Source organism: Dipodomys ordii, unplaced genomic scaffold (genome assembly GCF_000151885.1).
Source record: "Dipodomys ordii isolate 6190 unplaced genomic scaffold, Dord_2.0 Scaffold10, whole genome shotgun sequence".
In the NCBI taxonomy this organism is placed as follows: domain Eukaryota; kingdom Metazoa; phylum Chordata; class Mammalia; order Rodentia; family Heteromyidae; genus Dipodomys; species Dipodomys ordii.
In genome coordinates, this window is record NW_012267226.1 from 26,183,300 (window position 1) to 26,203,391 (window position 20,092).

Sequence of the window (20,092 nt, forward strand, 5' to 3'; positions counted from 1 at the left end):
TGGGCTCTCCTCTCAGTGGGAGAAGGGGGTGTGGGCCCCTCAGTGGGAGAAGGGGGTGTGGGCTCCTCTCAGTGGGAGAAGGGGGTGTGGGCTCCTCTCAGTGGGAGAAGGGGGTGTGAGCCCCTCAGTGGGAGAAGGGGGTGTGGGCCCCTCAGTTGGAGAAGGGGGTGTGGGCTTCTCTCAATAGGAGAAGGGGGTATGGGCTCCTCTCAATAGGAGAAGGGGGTGTGGGCTCCTCTCAGTAGAAGGGGGTGTGGGCCCCTCAGTGGGAGAAGGGGTGTGGGCTCCTCTCAGTAGAAGGGGGTGTGGGCCCCTCAGTGGGAGAAGGGGGTGTGGGCTTCTCTCAATAGGAGAAGGGGGTATGGGCTCCTCTCAATAGGAGAAGGGGGTGTGGGCTCCTCTCAATAGAAGGGGGTGTGGGCTCCTCTCAGTGGGAGAAGGGGGTGTGGGCCCCTCAGTAGGAGAAGGGGGTGTGGGCTCTCCTCTCAGTAGAAGGGGGTGTGGGCTCTCCTCTCAGTAGGAGAAGGGGGTGTGGGGATGGCATCAGCCACCTCAGTGGCAACAGGAATCAGTGCAGACCAGGTGTGTGCCCAGGCAGGAAGCAAGACCCTACGTCATAAATAACCAGCACACTGTTGTCTTTTTTCAGGAGCCCAAGTCAGGGACAGAAATAGAGGGAAGATGCTGCAGTGGTACTCATTGGACACTATAATGAAAATAAACTGTACAACTTGTGGGGGGAAACAGGAGGGAAAAACCGGGAGAGAGCAAGGGAAAGGGTGATACTGTCCAAAAAGGTATGTATTCTTGACTGGGCGCTGGTGGCTCACGCCTGTAATCCTAGCTACTCAGGAGCCTGAGATCTGAGGATCCCAGTTCAAAGCCAGCCGGGGCAGGAAAGTCCATGAGACTCTTGACTCCAATAAACCACTCAAAAACCACAAGTGGCGCTGTGGCTCAAGGGGTAGAGCGCTCGCCTTGAGCTGAAGAGCGCAGGGACAGCACCCAAGCCCAGAGTTCAAGCCCCACGACCAACCCCCCCCACAAAAAAGATATGTATTCTTTACTTGACTTACAAAACTTTAACCCTCTGTACATCACCTTTATAATAACAATAAAAAAATAAAATTAAGAAAACAACCAGCACAGAAAAGGGCTGGAGGCATGGCTCAGCAGTAGAGTGCTTGTCTATCCAACCTAAGGCCTTCCATTCAAGCCTTAGTACCACCAAAAAAACAAAACCTCAAAACTATTTAAAATTTTCTACTACACACTTTAACAAAGTAACAAATGAAGTCTATAAACATGTTATTTGACCTAGAATATCCAAAATACTGTCAACTGAAGATGTCACTAACCACATTCTAATTGCCCAGATCTAATGTATTAAACACAAAAGCTTAGCTGTCCAGCTGAAGCAGAGTTTAAAGCCTACCAGCACAAGTTCCCACTGCTGTGCTTCAATCTGGAACTGCTAAGTATCTGGGCTGACCCTCTAGACTCTAGACATCGATGTCAGGAGCCATCAAGGTTAGACATGTTCATCAAGGAAGAAACGTAAACACACCCCAGTACCTCTGGATGTTGTCAGCCAGCCTGGCCAGGTGCTGCTGCCTGCTCAGAGGACTGAGCTTTGTTTCTGCAGCCATGGCCTTCATCAAATGAAAATCAGAGGCTGCCTGGGCAGTCAGACCTGTGAAATACAGCAGCCTTTGTAAACACACAAGAATCAACTAAGGGTCATTTTGGTGTCACTGTAATAATATACCTGATGAAAAGCAAAAGTATATTGGTCTCCATACTACCAAAATTCAAAAAATTGCTGGGTGCTGATAGCTCACACCTGTAATCCTAGTGATTCAGGAGGCTGAGATCTGAGGATGGCAGTTCAAAGCCAGATGAGGCAGGAAAAGTCCTACGTTGACTGTTATCTCCAATTAACCACCAGAAAAATTGAAGTGGAGCTGTGGTGCAAAGTGGTAGAGTGTTTGCCTTGAGCAAAAGAGCTCAGGGACATTACCCAGGTCCTGAGTTCAAGCCCCACAACCAACAGGAAAAAGAAATACTGCAAAAAGCAGCTAGATTTTAGTAAAATATCTAGAGGCCTATTTTATACCAAAGTAACAAGTGGAATGCATGGGATAGAGAAAATAGATTTCAAAGGGGACTATGTCCTTTCACTTGTTTTTACTATTGTCTCCATGATTTAATTACTGCCCTGGCACTCAGCCACCATAAAGTAGTTTGTGCCCACTGCTGAGGTTCAGGAGCCTGTGGTCTGCAGCCCAGCAGAGTTTTAAAAGGTAAACATTACCTGTTAGAAAGCAAAGCTCTGGTATCAGGTGGACAATCCAAGGTTCAGTGTTGTCATTTCTCTTGCTTTTCAACAGACTAACAAGCACTGGCTGATTTAGGTCAGATAAAGTAATATCATACTGCTATAAAATGCAAGATTAATGAGGGGAAAGTTAATATGGAAACACTGCAAGAAAGAAGCAAATCCCAAAATGTATACATAAATGAGCCTTTTTAGTGGAAGAAAAAAATGTCCCTCAGTTTCCTGAACTTTACGACTTTCTTTTAAGGACTTACTTTTTTAAAAATATTTAAGGTTCAGCTTTATGATTTTAATTATCTTTTATGTCATAAGACTTTTAAAAAGCCATTTTCATGCTCCTCTGGGTTTCATCCAGATTCAGAATAGCCTCCAGCTGATTTGTACACAGTCCAGAGACTTCCCCGGAGCTGACTCAGGGCCAGTGTCCAGAGGCACCAGGAGACCATCAGTAAATGTCCTTTGGGCATCTGCTACATGCAAGGAATTGTGCTAACTGTGGGTGTCCAGAAACAAAGAGCTTAAGTCATACTTTAGAAAGACTAAGGTTTAAGAGAGATCAGACTGTTCATATCTTGCTTAAGATGATCTAATGTAGCTAAGTTCATTAAGCCCTGGAAAGAGAGTCACAGAGCTTCCCTGTGAGCTGATTGTTGAGCTAAAAATAGTCAAGAATATTTAATGTTGTCTGGTTTAAAACAATAGGAGGGAAAGGAAGCTATTTTTGTGAAAATACACAGGAGAGAAACAGCCAAGAAACAGGGAAGGGACAGAATACAAGAGATGAGGCTTAAAGGCAGAAAGTGACCAAATGATAAAGGATTTTAAAAGGCCTGCAAGGCACTGTTGGTTCATACCTGTAAACCTAGCTACTCAGATGATCATGGTTTGAAGCCAGCCCAGGCAGGAAAGTCTATGAGACTCTTCTTTCAATTAACTACTAGAAAACCAGAGGTGGAGGTTTGGCTTAGTAGATCATTAGCCTTCAGCAAAAAAAAAAGCTCAAGGACAGGACCCAGATCCTGAGTTCAAGTCCCATTACTGACAAAGAAAAAAAAAGAAAGGTGTGCAGAGCTCATATTTGACTACTAAAGCAATAAAAAAAATCACGGGTTGTTTTAAGCTTGTGAGTGATATTATCAGGAGAATACTGAGACTACCAGAAAGCAGCAGAAGGCAGAATGAGAATCTCAGCCAATTGGGGGACAGGGAATAGAGAAGGGAGAAGATGTTATTGGAAGGCAGACTCCACCTGGTAACTTGGGGGAACTTCCTGCACTGGGAAGGAACATGAAAAGATCTCTAAGCTAAGATGAAAGGAAATACACACATCCATACCTGCTTGTAATAATCTATGTAGGAGATCTCTGAGCCATCCCGCCTCTTGAAGGTGTGCACTGGCTTCACCGACCAGCTGATGTCGTCAATGCGGTAGGTTCTGTTATTGTACCTGGTAAACACAGGAAACTTTTAAGAAAGTTTTTCAGATCATGCAGACAAGCAGCCATTTCACTACACTTGTTACTTAAAGTGTAAGATAGACTCCAGAATGTCAGAAATTATGAGACAGTAACATAAGATAGTTGCATTTTTTTGGCATGTTCAAGTATTACCTAACAAGAGTATTACCATTTTGGCAAACAAGATCTTGTATTCCAACAAATCCAGTGAGAAAGTTGGTAGAATACAATGTGTGTTTCTCACTGACAGACATTTCTGTTAAATCATGGTTAAATGTTCAATTGAAGAAGCATTACTTTAAAATTTCCCATCTGTTCTGATGTCATTCAAATTGCTCTGAAACTAGGGATTCTTTCTCATAATAAATACCAAGTAGGCTAAGCAACCACACAGATCTGCCGTCTTGTTTAATCAACGTGGGTCAGGTTGCCTAAGACCACTCTTCCCCACCAGAACTGCGTAGCCTGCAACATCCTGTCATGTGCTCCAGCCCACAGAAATCTCCAAGGCAAGTTTCTCCAGAGCTAGGTATCCTGAAAGGAGGCTTCTTGAAAGAGTGTGGTATGCTGACCCATCAAAATCTTGACAGAAGTGCAGAGGGAGATCTTCCTGGCCCAGCAGTATGGAATTGAACTACCCCTCTCCTATATGACCCAGAAAGTAACTTTAAGTGGAAGGCGAAGACTAACACAGTCCCTAAGACACCTCTTTGGATCAGCAAAACTATATGCTGTCTGGGCAGGGAAAGGGGGATCTGGGGGGAAAGCAAAGGAAGGGACGACAATGCCCAAAAGAAGAAATGTTCTCATTACCTGACTTAGGAAATGGTAGGCCCTCTGTACTATACCTTAACAGTAATAAAATTATTTCTTACTAGGTATATGCTAATACTCAGGAGGCTGAGATCTGAGGATCATGGTTTGAAGCCAGCCTGGGAAGAAAAGTCTGTGAGACTCTCATCTCCAATAAACTACCCAGAAAAAGCCAAGAGTGGTGCTGTGGCTCAAGTGGTAGATTGCTAGCCTTCAGTGAAAGAAGCTCAGGGACGGCACCCAAGCCCTGAGTTTAAGGCTCAGGACCAGAAAAAAAAAAAAAAGGATGTGCTGAATTTTTTGAATTCAGGAAGTCATTTAACCCACCAATTTTTAATCCAGTTCAATGTGTATGGAGGGAAAATTATATATATATATATATATATATATATATAAATGTAGAAGTTTACAAAAAATAAAACTTGCTCTTGATCTAAAAGACCCTAAATCTTACAAAAAAGGTAAGCTATGGATCTCCTGTTCAGTACTATAACCTAATAAAATGCAATATAATGATCATCAAGAGTTGGCTGAAAGCAAAGTGTTTATGGGAACAGGCAGGTGAGTAACATACTTATACTTCATCTGTGGAGGTGAAAATTTGAAATACAGAACTTGGGGCAGGGAGCCCAGGCAGGAGCACTAAAGTGACAAAGTTCAGGCTGCTGAGGGTCAGAACAGAAGAAGGGTATACAACAAGTAATAATGTTGGGACCATGCCAGCTTGAGACAGCCTGAACTTTAGACAATGGAGAGTAGCCACATCTTCTGCACAGGTGGCCAAACTTATCAGACTTGTGCTGTGGCCAGTGCTCCCATGAAATTCCTATTCACAGAAACCCAAGTCATTCACTCTATAGAAAACACTGAGTAGATGTTTACCTTGTAAGGACAATGCGCCCTATAAGCTGTTTCTCACACATCTGGGTGAAGTCAGACATAGCAGCGTTGTAACAGAGATCAGTCATAAACTCCAGAACAGTTTCATTCCGGAGAATTTTATAACTTACATCAGCACTAAACAGGAGCCTGCTTTCATAATGTGACACAGAAATGGCAAACCCAGGCCAAAGGGATAATCTTTAAAAACAAATTAAAAGAAGAAAAAATATTGTATTTAAAATGTTATACCAGAAAAATAAAGATGTGTGTGTGTGTGTGTGTGTGTGTGTGTGTGGTTTGTGGGGCTGTAACTCAGGGCTTAGGCACTGTTCCTGAACTGTTTTGCTTAATGTTAGTGTTCTACCACTTTGAGCCACAGCTCCATGTCTGGTTTTCTGGTGGCAAATTGAAGATAAGAGTCTCATTGACTTTTCCTGCCTGGGCTGGCACTGATTATGATCCTCCGATCTCAGCCTCCTGATTCGCTAAGATTACAGGTGTGAGCCACCCGTACCTGACACAACAGAGATTTTTAAGTGATGATTTTCACTCTAATTCCCTACAGGTAACTTTTTCTTTAGTGTAATTTCTTCCAGTTGCTAACTAAAATTTTTATTTTCTGTTGGAGTGTTTAGTATACATGTAGGACCTTGGTACTACTGATATTCAGACTGCATAACTCTTGCTTAGGAGCTGTTCTTTGCATTGTAGGATGGTGAGCAGCATTCCTTGTCTCTACCCACTGGATTTCAGCATCATGCTCCCAGCAGTGAGAGCCAAAAATGTGACTTATGCCTTTCATTTTAGCTACTCGGGAGGCTGAGATCTGAGCACTGTTTAGAAGAAAAGTCTGTGAGACACTGGTCTCCAGTTAACTGCCCAAAAGCTCAAAGTAGAGGTGTGGCTTAGTGGTAGAGTGCTAGCCTCCAGTGAAAGCCAAGGGAGTGCTTGAAGCCCTGAGTGATTTCATTTGCAGAGATATAAAAGAAACCAGAGTCCAGGCTATAGATCCTTTCTATATGGACTGAAAGTCTTGAATAAGAAGTTACAGAAATGACATGAACAAAAGGACAATTTTTTTTTTTACAAGTAATTCTAGTCTACCCTTTGAAAGCTTAGCTTGTGATACTAGCCAATCTGCAGGACAAGCATACGTACCGGGTACTTGTTGTAACTTAGCTCAACAATGAACCCATGGATATTCCTATCCACACAGATTTTCAATCCTTTATGCACTTTGTTTATATATCTGTCTTTATATATACATGTCATATATATACACATGTACTTTTTTCTTTTTTTCTGGAGAAAGTCTAAGGTAATAGAGAATAGAGAGGAACTATATGTTATACATATACATACAATGTATATTAAGTATACATTGTACATATGTGTGTATGTGTATTTATTTTTCTGGAGAGCTATGTACCAACCAGTTTAAGGTAATAAAGAATAATAGGGAACAACCATGTGTATTGTGTGTACACACACACACACACATAATCTATATTAAACACACATTATATATGTATGTGTATATATGTACTTTTTTCTGGAGAATTATGTACTAATTAATATAAGGTAATAAAGAATAACAGAGAACAACCATATGTATTATTTATATACATGCCCACATAATCTATATTATATATGTGTGTGTATATATATGTATTTTTTCCAGAGAGCTATGTATTAATGAGTATAAGGCAGGATTGACACTTTCCCTGCAGCACCAACTTCCCAGTTTGGAAATAATATACAAGTATTCTGAATGATTTTGCCTTCACTAAGGTAGCTCTGTTGAATTCTCTATTTACCCACAATGATGTCATGCCAACCACCTTGAATGTTCTAACTTCAATAAGACCACAGGAAACCAGCTATGTGTTACAACACACAGTTCATCTTATTTTTTTCATTTTTATATTCATAAAATTCAATTTCTGAATTTCTTCTATAATTTATGATACTGTCTTTGTATAGAACAACATAAGGCTTCACATTTCACTCTACCATTCTCTAAAAAATACTCAAAAATTATAAAAGTCCAGTACATTCCAAATTACAGAGACCCTCACAGGAGGCATAATGTTATATTGCATTATAAACTACCCTGCTCACACTATGACCATTTCAGAGGAACAGAAAATACAAACTTACTTGTGCTGGGGAATTTCCACTGCCTTTGAAGGGTTATAGAAGTTCCTTCCAATTTGGTACATGGACAACTTTTTTAATATCCTGCAAGGGTATTTTTTGAATCTTTGGTAAATATTAGTCAATAAAGTATAGTTCTAAAATTGTACTCAAGCTGAACACAAAATACTTAGAATGCGTAGATTTTTTTTCTTCTAGAATATTTACACACTAAATATCCATCTATATTTGGACTGTCATTGCATTTGAGAATGACACAGTGAAGTTATTTTTCTCTGAGCTTAACTTCAATGATAAATTTGTGGTCCATTATGAACTGCAGCTGTGGTTACTGTAACACTGAACTGCAGCTGTGGTTACTGTAACACCGAACTGCAGCTGTGGTTACTTTAACATTGAACTGCAGCTGTGGTTACTATAGTAAGCTGGAAAGGGTGAGGCAACTTGCCTCTTCCCCATTTTGAGAAGAGGCAAGATTTCTGATAAAGCTGTTCAAGCTGCTCAAAGATCTTACCTCACTGGGGTGACCCTTTGCCACTTGTCCAGTCACTTCCAGTACCTCAGATCACAAAAAGGAGGTGACTGCATGGCGGGGGGGAGGGGGGGAGGAGAGGGGTAATAGAGTTTGAGTCCAAGTCAGAATGAAAGGGTTCTACCTCTGTGATGTGGGTTACCAAATGTCACAAGCTCAAGTCTTGCTTATTTATTATTTATTATCTTTATTGTGTGGGTGCTATGGCTTGAACTCAGGGCTAGAGCATTCTCCCTGGCACTCTACCACTTGAGCAACATCACCACCTCCTGCTTTTTGCTGCAGATAAGAGTCTCATGGACTCTTCTGCCTAGGCTGGATATGAACCACAATCCCCATATATCAGCCTTATGAATAGTTAGGGTTTCAACCACTAGCCTGAATATTATCATCTCCCTATTTATAAAGTCAGATTTCTATAACAAGTACCTTCCTCGGGGTGCTCAGTAAGCACGTTGTAAGATAAAACAATTGAAAAGGCTTCGCCAATGGAAGGCATCTTACAAGTGTCAACTAACTCACAATAAACCACTCAGAGGGGTTATTTCAGAAGCCAGACTGGCTTCTGAAAAGGGAAATGTCAGATATGATCAAGAGAGACAAGACAAGTTTAGGGTTAGAATTAGGAAAGAGTGTAACTGTGTGTGGTGTTTCATTATGTATATCCCCTACTCACCAAAGCCAAAACTTGCCTGAGTCTGTCCTCTCCAGAGGCTGGCCTGGGCAAATGGGTGGTTGGCTAAGGTTTCTGAGCAGTGCATGGGAATGACTCACACAAGCTCTTCCTAACTGTGCATAGGCTTTACAGTATCCACCAGTCAGCTGGGAAGCACTTTGATTCCCAGGCCCCACCCATGATAGTCTATGTATTAGATCTGGTGTGGAGCTAGAGAATTTGCACTTGATTAAATCCTACCCAAGATGATTTTGGAACAAATGATCCTTATATTAGGCCTGAAGAACAATGAATAGTTTAGTTCCTTCCTTCTACCCCAGGTGTCTATGTGATCAAGGGGAGGGGGAGAAGGTGTTGCCAGGACAGAAAGCAGATGGCGGTTGCCTTTTATATTCTAATCAACCAGCTAGGAGAAAAATAAGTCCTTCAGCTGATTAAGCAAACACAGTGAACTGATGTCTAGGGGTCAAGATGTAATGGAGTACTAGAAAAGAAAAGCAAAAAGGCACCCTCCTACCAATGGAATGTCAATAATCCTTCAATGCCTTGTCTCAGTTCTCCTAATACTCAGTTCTGATAATGATGATTTGTGCTAACCAGAGGCTGTGGCAGATGCTTGCACATTATTGTCAAATACATAAAAGTACATATTAAAAAGAAACTGTCCCAGTGATGATGCTGGGGTATAGCCTACACATTGTTAGGTTAAAAAGGTACACACTAAACGGTGCCAGTGGCTCACACCTTCACCCCTTCTACTCAGGAGGCTGAGATCTGAGGATCATGGTTCAAAGCCAGCCCAGGCACTGGAAAATCAGAAGTGGAGCTGTGGCTCAAAGTGGTAGAGCACTAGCCTTGAGCAAAAAGAGCTCAGGGACAGCACCCAGGCCCTGAGTTCAAGTTCAAGCCCATGACTGTCCCCTCACCCCCTCAAAAAAAGGGACATAGTAGACAAGTAGATGGCCCAACACCAGCACAGGTTTACTCAGAAAAAGCCAGACAAGAGGAGGGAGTAAAGCAACAGTATTTCTAACTCAAAGCACTGGTCTGGAACTTATGATAAGGACCTGGGCCTTGAGACCTAACACAAACAACTGAGTATTTTAATACCCAGGCTCTATGCTGAGAAGTATTGATAGTACAAATTAAATTTACATTTAAAATTCCTTACTTTTTGAAGATGATATTGAGGAACTGGATGCACATAGGAGAGCTTGAGGGCAGTTCACACGTTAGAGTGACAGTCATCTTTATGGTTTCATCTCTGTGAGTTTTACTTGACAGTTCTGTGACCTGGGAAAATAGGCACTTAAAAGGCACTCTGCTGGGCTTCCTCAAATATGTACGATGAAGGTATCAGAAAGCCACACATGTTTCATATACATGAGTGAAAAGAGAACCACAGATATTCCTATATAATTAATAACTTAATGTTCATCTTATGTTGGGAGGAGTATTTAATTCCTTAGTGTGTGTATGTCTCTCCCCCCCTATATATATACATTTATATGGTATCATCTATCACTCTATTCTCTAACTTAACAAAAGGAAAATTAAAGCCAGATGCATAGCTAGACGATTTGATACACAAAGAATTCCAGAACTGTGGACTGTAACCATTTTGGTGAGCAAGAAGAAGACATATCATGAATTACTTTAAGAGTCTGATAAAGATGAAAAATATCCTCCCAAGAAAGCTTCACATATGTATATACCACAAGAGTACACATGCACCCATTTTCAGGGACCGCTTGGATGCCCATAAGTCTCTTAGAGGGCTGTACTGCTCCTGTCAAGTTTGTGAATTACACATGCTCAAAAGCTTATTCATAAAACAGAGAAGCAGAGAAGAGAAACAAACCAAAAGAGAGTAGTCAAGAGAGAAAGTAAAAATGAGGAGAGGAGGAATAAAGGTAGAAGTTAGAATAAATTCCAGAAATTTCATTCTGAAAATTTGAGAAGGAATCTTTGAAACCATGTGCCAAAACAAATCTTTCCTCCTTAAGAAAAAAAAAAGAAAAGAAGGAAAGATAAGGTACTGAGGAAATTGTTAGGACTTTTCTAACCTAGAACCATGCTTTAACAATGTAAAAATGCAAACATTTGTTTCTGTAACAGCTCCTAGCACTGTATTCGTTTTTTAATGTAAGAATTCAGAAAACAAGTATCAATCTATCATCAGAGATTTTTTCCAAGGATAACAAGTTAGAAACTGGCTTAGAAATTGACTAAATTTTAAGCATAAAAGCACAGGGTCTCATTAAAGGATAAAGGTCCCAAGAATGCTTATCTTTTTTTTTTTTTTTTGGTCGGTTGTGGGGCTTGAACTCTGGGCTTTGGCACTATCCCTGTGCTCTTCAGCTCAAGGCAAACACTCTACCACTTGAGCCCCAGCACCACTTCCAGTTTTCTAGTGGTTTATTGGAGATAAGAGTCGCATGGACTTTCCTGCCCGGGCTGGCTGATCTCAGCATCCTGAGTAGCTAGGATTACAGGCGTGAGCCACCAGTACCCGGTTTGCTTATATTTCTTGAGTAAATTTCCAAATATGTACTTATAATCTGGAAATTTAAACTTACATTATTATACCATGCTACTTAAAATGTTGAGTTTAAGGATTCACTTTTTCTTTTTTTTTTTTTGGTAGTGGGGCCTGAACTCTGGGCCTGGGCACTATCCCTCAGCTCTTCAGCTCAAGGCTAGGGCTCTACCACTTAAGCCACAGAGTCACTTCAAGCTTTTTTTTTCTTTTTTTTTGCTTATGTGGTGCTGAGGAATAAAAACCCAGGGCTTCATGCATGCAAGGCAAGCACTCTACCACTGAGCCACCTTCCCAGCCCAAGGATTCACTTTCTAAGTAACATAAGTATTTAATTCTGTGTTTTAACTTTTCATACAGAAACTGGTTTTTTTCTTTGTAGTAATTTTACTACAAAACAAGATTTATGATAAGAACATCAATATCTTTAAGAATGAAGATGTTGAAAGCATAACAGTGGATATAACAAAATATCTATTTTCATGTCTAGTGGTCAAACTTAAAAATACTTTTAGAACACATCACTATATATTTCATATGATAGAACAAGTCATAAAAGAAATGTCAGTTCTGTATTCAAAGACTGAAGCTGTTTGGTAATTCAGGTGCGATTTGCAGATTTGAGATTTCATTTGCAGATGCAAATGAAACAGAACAAATTAAAAGCTCTGAAGACACAGGTACATGGTGTTTTTAAAGGTATTTCCCATTTATGGAAACATTTTACATGATGCCTATTTTTAGGATAGTTGTAGCTCTTATTTTTACAGTGCTAGAACATCGAGGGCTTAATCATGTAATCAAATACTGATAACGTAGGAAGTCTCTGAGCTTTCCAGCTGGGAACAGGAAAAAGTTAAGAGTTAAAAAAAAATTTACTGTTCATGACAAAAAAAATCCTATCTTTTTTATTTTCTTGGTCAGTAGTGGGGCTTGAACTCAGGGCCTAAGTGCTGTCCCTGAGCACTTCCACATTGAGCCACAGCACTGCTTCCAGTTTTCTTATGGTTAACTGGAGGAAAGAGTCTCATGGACTTTCCTGCCTGGTTTGGCTTTGAACTGCAATCCTCAGGTCTCAGTCTCCTGAGTAGCTAGGATTACACATATGCCACGGCCGCCTAGCTGCTATCTTTTAAATATACATGTCTAAGCATATGTCTGCATGCATATACATACGCACATATGTGGTGAAAACCATATTCTACCTTTTTTTCTAGCTTTTGTGAAAGAAAAAGGATAGCACCATCAAATGCTTTTGCTTTGTTGGCAAGTTCACTGTGATTATAAAGCAGAGCAATCCTCAGCCTTCTAGATTCGATATCTGGATTATAAGTCACATGGTACTGGTAGAGATGCCAGTCTCGGGGAATATCTAAATTGAAGAGATTTGTAACCAGATTCACAGGTATTCCACTCGAACCTGGGGAAAGAAACAAAAATAACAATATTTTTTCACTAAAAATTACACCTATTAACATTAATCATATTTAAACTTATATTTGCATAATAGTTGCTATAAAGCAAGCATTTTTAGTCAGTGGTAGCAGCTGATGTCTAAAACTTGAAGCTCGGCCATACCACATTGTGAACTGACATGCTTTCATTTGTGAAGCAAGGCAACAGAGAAACATGGAAGCAGAAACTAACATTCTTAACTTTGGGAGAAGTTAATGAACCCAAATTCCTCCCAAGCCTGCCTCCAGCTCCAATCACTGCAATTGAAATCTGCTGCAGTAACATTTGCATATGCTGCTTTAAAGTCAGATTACAAAGAAACGGACAGGTTCTTACATCTAATAGTGTAACTCCCCAACCTCTGGGAAATCCAAAATAATCAAAAGGTAACCATACTTCTGTAAGTCTTGGAAAGGTTCCATCAGTGATAAGATCATTAGGCAAACAGCTAACAAGCCCCTGAGACATGGAGGAGTAAGACTGGAGTTAGGAAGGAACTGTATCTTTTCTGTGTAAAAGTCAACAGGGCCTGGAGCTTCTAGTTTCTGTAGGGAGACCATATGTGTGTATAGAAGTTCCTTCCTCCTAAAGAAATTTTTACTTACAGCTTAAAAGTGCATAGGATAAAATCAGAGATAAACATGGCATAGTCAGTACTCAGGATGACATAATCTTCATTCTGCCTCAGGACAAAATCTAAGAGATGACTAAGGAGTTTCTTCTTACCTCTTCTCTCTTCATGAAAACACACACAGTCTGCATTATAGAATGTATGATTCCTGTACTCTGACTTACAGAAAAGAATGATATCAAATAAGCATGACTTTTCTTTTCTCATGGAGGAAGTAGAAGCATGAGCCTCCGAAGTGGTGAGGAAGAAAAACATGTTTTGTGTCCCTCAGTGTTTTCTCAGTCTCTGTATAGATCTGTTAGGAGCCAGGAGTCATGGGGCTATTTTAAAGGAAAGATCTCTTTTGTTCTTTCAGATCCCCAGGAAATGGCAACATAGCATCCCATATAAATGGACCAAGGGAAGCCAACCTAGAGAATGTCAGATGAGATCTTTTAAGATCTTCTATATCAGCCCCATACACACTGCACAATGGATGAAAATACCTGACAGGTGGTAAGGTAAGGACTATTTCACAAAATATTTTCTTTTCTGTCTGTCTGTCTCTCTCTCTGTGCATGCATGAGTAAGTTTGCTAGATGATGGCATAACATCTAAAGTATCTAGACAGTACTTCACACACAGCACATATTCTACAAGCATATGAACTTGTTTATCTTAGATGTAGGAATGGAAATTTTTTAAGCAAGACTTGTTACCATTAAAAAAAAAAAAAGTAGCCAGGCGCTGGTGGCTCACGCCTGTAATGCTAGCTACTCAGGAGGCTGAGATCTGAGGATCTCGGTTCAAAGCCAGCCCGGGCAGGAGAGACCGTGAGACTCCTATCTCCAATAAACCACTAGAAAACCGGAAGTGGCGCTGTAGCTCAAGTGGTAGAGCACTCGCTTTGAGCTGAAGAGCTGAGGGACAGCGCCCAGGCCCAGAGTTCAAGCCCCACGACCGACAAAAAAAAAAAAAAAGTACTATGAGCAGGGTGTCGGTGGCTTATGCCTGTAATCCTAGCTACTCAGGAGGCTGGGATCTGAAGATCGAGGTTCAAAGCCAGCCTAGGCAGGAAAGTCCATGAGACTCTTACCTCCAATTAACCACCAAAACACCACAAATGGCGCTGTGGCTCAAGTGGTAGAGTGCTCACCTTGAGGTGAAGAGCTTAGGGACAGTGCTCAGGCCAAGTTCAAGCCTCACGACAGACCCACCCCCCCACACACACACAAAAAAAATGCTTACGGCATACCTGTTTTACAGTCTTTCACATGTGCCAATTTCTGTCTGATACAGATACCCAGGTCCATGAAGTCCCGTTTCATCTTCACACTTCTTTCTGCAACAGTACTTCTAACATTATCCAAAGATAAACCATCTTTGTCTAAAATATGAGAACACAATAATAACTCACGTATCATTCTGATGATATTGTCTACCACTAGGATCAATAATGAATCTAAAAACTCAGATGTTTATGATTTGTTTTTTTTGTCAGTCGTGGGCCTGGGCTCTGTCCCTCAGCTCTTCAGCTCAAGGCTAGCATTCTAACACTTGAGCCACAGCACCATTTCTGGCTTTTTCTGCTTATGTGGTGCTGAGGAATTGAACCCAGGGCCTCATGCATGCAAGGCAAGCACTCTACCACTGAGCCACCTTCCCAGCCCCAGATGCTTGCGAATTTTAAAATGTTCTTAACTATGCAAAAGTTTTTCACCTAGAAATTAGACTGTGAATGAAGTATGGAACATTTTGTAGAAATAAATAAAATATGCTGAGTTAGTGTTCTAATTATATATATATATTTTTTTTTATTTTTTTATTTTTATTTTTTGGGTCCGGTTGTGGGGCCTGAACTCTGGGCCTGGGCGCTGTCCCTCAGCTCTTTTTTAGCTCAAGGCTAGTGCTCTACCACTTGAGCCACAGCGCCACTTCCGGCTTTTATCTTTTTGCTTATGCAGTGCTGGGGAATAGAACCCAGGGCCTCATGCATGCAAGGCAAGCACTCTACCACTGAGCCACCTCCCCAGCCCCTCTAATTATATTCTTAATTTTTATTATCTTTAGTTATACAAAGGGATTTCAATTTAACATGTAAGTGTATGAGTACCATGCATTTTGATCAGTGTCATCCTTTCCATAATTTCTCCCCAACTGTCCCAATCCCACCCATGCCCTTTTCATTATATGTTAAACTTTTTTTTTATAAGGCGAGAAATCTGTCTCCCTATGTCTAGCTCTGTAAAACTGTTCCTGTTTTCCTTCTTGAAAGCACACTGGAGTTCCATACCAGTGTCTGCACAGAGTGGGGTTGGAACCCTTTCTTTTCCCAGTGAAAAGAAAAGGAACTATCCTGAACACATTAAATTAACACCTTAAATTAAACACATTAAAATTGTTTCCTTCCTTTCCTTCCTTTTTTCTTTTCATGAGTTGTGGGGCTCAGGACCCAAGTGCTGTCCCTGAGTGCTTTTTGCTCAAGGCTAGCTCTCTACCACTTTGAGGCACAGCTGTACTCCAGTTTTCTGGTGTTTAATTGGAGATTGGAGTCTCACAGAGTCTCCTGCCCAGGTTGGCTTTGAAATGCAATCCTCTGATAGCAGCTTCCTAAGTAGCCAGGATTACAGGTGTGAGCCACCAGCGCCTGGCTTAAAATTTATTTCAAAATGAATGTTCCCTGTTTAAATAGTATAAGAGGTGCTGGGGTTTTCTGATGTGTCTTTGACACTTTGAAGACAACAGAATGCCAAAAATCAAAATATTAAAGTACATTATTTGAAAATAATATGAGTAATGAATCTCTAGAACCCTGGCTTGGAATCTCCTGTGGGATAGATACTAAATGCAATTCCCAGATGTCGTCACTTTTACCTGCTCAGAACAACTGGCTTTATCGTTCTCAATAGAGTCTGTTTCTCAAGAAAATAAACTTTTAAAAATTCGTTGTCACTTCTTTATTTTACAGATCAATAAATTGAGAGGTAGAAATTATACATCTTAAATCCAGAGGCCATAATATTAATCATGACACACAATTTGTTAAATGAAGAAAATAAAATTTAATTTAAAAATCTATTCAAAATCTACTTTCAATATAATGCTATCCTATGAATTCTATTCTATTCTCAAATTATATTAACCTCAGTAGACTGTCTTATATCATCCAATGATCCTGATTTCAAAAGATGTTGGACATTTTCTAAAATTTCAGGCTACTGTAGGATGGTAAATATTAAGGACTGAGGGAAAAGGGGAATTTATCATTTAATGGGAATAGATTTTCAGTTGAGCAAGACTGATAAAACTTGCAAAGAATGATGGATTCAACAGATAAAAAGGTAATTATATATGTATGTAAACTGTATAAATTAAATAAACAGAAATTGAATTTGTTTTCCAAAGATGAAGGATTTCCATCACTTGCTATTTGTAAGAATGTACAGCCGGGGCTGGGAAGGTGGCTCAGTGGTAGAGTGCTTGCCTTGCATGCCTGAGGCCCTGGGTTCGATTCCTCAGCACCACATAAGCAAAAAGAAAAAAAAGCCAGAAGTGGCGCTGTGGCTCAAGTGGTAGAGCGCTAGCCTTGAGCTGAAGAGCTGAGGGACAGCGCCCAGGCCAAGTTCAGGTCCCACGACTGGACCCCAAAAAAACAAAAACAAAAACAAACAACAACAACAAAAAAGAATGTACAGCCAACATGGAAAAACAGTCTGGAAGGTGGAATGATGCCTGAATGGTGCAATCTGGTGTACTCCCTCTCTTTGTGTAAATCGGATTACATGGTGGGTGTGAAAGGGGGCTGGAGAATTTCCTGCCAGGAAAAGAAGGGGCGTCTAAGTGGAACCAGAGAATCTCCCGCCAGGAATGAAAAACCAATCATGTGATGGGTAAGAGCCCCAGACTCCCAGTTTGGGAGGTCCTAGGTGCCCAGGGCATTCACATTTGTTAGAAATTGAAAAACGAATTTGGTGGCCAGAACAGGGGAACTAACAGGTTTCACCTGAGGTTATCGGGTGAACTGTGTCCCCCTACATGCATATGTAGAAATCTGAACCCATGGTGCTTCAGAATGTTACTGTTATTTGAAGACAGATCTTTAAAAAGGTAAGTTAAAGTTAGGTAATTAAAGTGACTACTAATTGGTCTGATGTCATAAGAGGAGGAATTAGAACACAAACATATGCAGAAAAAAACATTACGTAGAAGCAGGGAGAAACAAGCCCAGCTACAAGCCATGGAGAGAGGCCTCAAAAGGAATAACCCTGCCAACACCTTGATCTCAGATTTGATGCCTCCAGAATTATGAGAAAATACATTTCTATTATTTAAGCACCTAGTCTCTGTTATCTTGTTATGCAAACTTATAATTAATACACTGGGCATGCCAACTCCTATTGTGACAGTGTACTTACAGTGGCATGTTGACAAAGATCCCAAGACCACATCAGGGTTGCAAGGAAATGAACTACCACCCGACAGGGGTGTGTGTCCCAGGGAAGAGAGCTACCACCCGACAGGGGTGTGTGTCCCAGGGAAGAGAGCTACCACCAGACAGGGGTGTGTGTCCCAGGGAAGAGAGCTACCACCCGACAGGGGTGTGTGTCCCAGGGAAGAGAGCTACCACCCGACAGGGGTGTGTGTCCCAGGGAAGAGAGCTACCACCAGACAGGGGTGTGTGTCCCAGGGAAGAGAGCTACCACCCGACAGGGGTGTGTGTCCCAGGGAAGAGAGCTACCACCGGACAGGGGTGTGTGTCCCAGGGAAGAGAGCTACCACCCGACAGGGGTGTGTGTCCCAGGGAAGATGCAAAGTCAGCAGCAGCATTTGCCAGGCTTCGGCCATCCCAGCAGGTAATGATAGCATTGCATTTGGATGTCATAGATTCCTAGAGGGTTTTTCTTCCTCTCAAAATTCTTCACTGAATAGACAGAATCAGAACACTGGCTTCCTCAAGACAGCGAATTACCACTTACTAAGCATTAGCAGCTGACTCCATGTTAGGGAACTTCTAAGTACATGACTATAGGCATTCAAAAAAAAAAGTGTTCACAAACCAAGCCTAGGTCTCTAAGGTTGGGTGAATGAAGTCCCTCTTGCTCTATTCCAGGGAACAAAGCTCAGGGGAACAGCCTCAGCAGAGCTTACCTTGCTGTGAAGTCCCGCTGGTTCCCAGGAAGCCACTGCATGAGGCCACTTCACCGTCACCAGGATCAACTGATGTGGTCTATCAAAAGGGAAAACATCTTGTTCAGATAGGAGTCTCAGTCAGAACATTATCACAAGGTCAGATCAGTCACTGTCACCTCCTAAATCCTTAGATAAAGATGATCCAGGAAAAGAAAATATGAATGGGTAAAGCTCTTGATGAGGAAACCATGCCCATTCTGGGCATGAAACTGCTTTCAGTACCAACCGGAAAACACAGTGTCAGACCCATGTGTGCGGGTTGATCTTTGTGTTCAGGAAACCCGTCAGAAAGAAGGGGCACAAACATGCACGGACTGTTTGCCTCCCGGACTATGGGACGTGGATATAAATTGAACCTGGACCGGGCCTCTAGGCACAGGTCTAGAAGACAACTCCCTCTGCATAAACTGGCCAACTTCTTTAAAAACAGTGGAGAGAGAACCACTCACATTTTCTCTTTTCATGGAAAATGCTTGTCTTTGTTCCAAAAATTACTACAAAATGAGTGAAATCAAGAGAAGACCGCTTTCATGAAAATGAAAGTAAAATGACCACAAACTACTCAGCTGAGCACTTTTACTCTAAGTCTAAAAGGTGGCTCAAAATTCTGGAGATAGAGTTAAACTGTGCTTTCCTGAGGGTCCGTCCGATCTGTCACTCAAGACCAGCAACTGGCTCAAAGTGGCTAATCTACCACCCGTGACTAGCAACCAACCCAACTCAAAGTGGCTAATCTACCACCCGTGACTAGCAACCAACTCAAAGTGGCTAATCTACCACCCGTGACTAGCAACCAGCTCAAAGTGGCTAACCAAGCAACAGCAGCTGAATCAACCACCTCCAGTGTGTTAGGGATTATTGGTGTGTTAGGGATTACTGGTGTGTCAGGGATTATTGATGTGAGTGTTAGGGATTATTAGTGTGAGTGTTAGGGATTATCGATGTGAGTGTTAAGGTTATTGGTGTGTCAGGGATTATTGGTGTGTTAGGGATTATTGATGAGTGTTAGCGATTATTGGTGTGAGTGTCAGTGATTATTGGTGTGTTAGGGATTATTGGTGAGTGTTAGGGATTATTGGTGTGAGTGTTAGGGATCATTGGTGAGTGTTAGGGATTACTGAAGAGTGTTAGGGATTACTGATGTACCCGGTAAACAAGGCCGAACTGTACCAGACTATAATCCACATCATGGTATGAACAGGGCCACTTTTCTCCCCAAAAATGTACGGCCAAGTTAGAACGCAGCAAGTAGCGACTCTTGAGGGGCTCGCGCGGCCACACTCTGTCTTGCTCGGACGCGGCCCTGGAAGGAACACGGGGAGAAGCGTCTGGAAGACTCAAGCTGGGCGAAGGTGCCGTCCTTCAGAGAAGGAGGCCCCCGGAGGGCACGGCGGGAAGAAAGGAGGGGGCTTACCGGCGGCGAGGCTGCAGGGCGGCGAGGCT

At 41.6% G+C, this 20,092-nt stretch overlaps 1 protein-coding gene across 1 annotated transcript in view; it reads right to left on the reverse strand.

The window, feature by feature from the left end:
• Piwil4 (piwi-like RNA-mediated gene silencing 4) overlaps positions 1-20,092 on the reverse strand; it is a 38,469-nt gene that overhangs the window by 16,297 nt on the left and 2,080 nt on the right. The window contains exons 2-11 of the mRNA XM_013009541.1: positions 19,796-19,952; positions 18,608-18,686; positions 14,715-14,846; positions 12,600-12,814; positions 10,027-10,148; positions 7,651-7,731; positions 5,491-5,688; positions 3,674-3,785; positions 2,315-2,438; positions 1,566-1,693 (exon numbers count right to left, since the gene is read on the reverse strand). Of these exons, the coding sequence (XP_012864995.1) occupies positions 1,566-1,693; positions 2,315-2,438; positions 3,674-3,785; positions 5,491-5,688; positions 7,651-7,731; positions 10,027-10,148; positions 12,600-12,814; positions 14,715-14,846; positions 18,608-18,686; positions 19,796-19,952 (1,348 nt within the window). The remainder of the gene's footprint in view (positions 1-1,565; positions 1,694-2,314; positions 2,439-3,673; positions 3,786-5,490; positions 5,689-7,650; positions 7,732-10,026; positions 10,149-12,599; positions 12,815-14,714; positions 14,847-18,607; positions 18,687-19,795; positions 19,953-20,092) is intronic.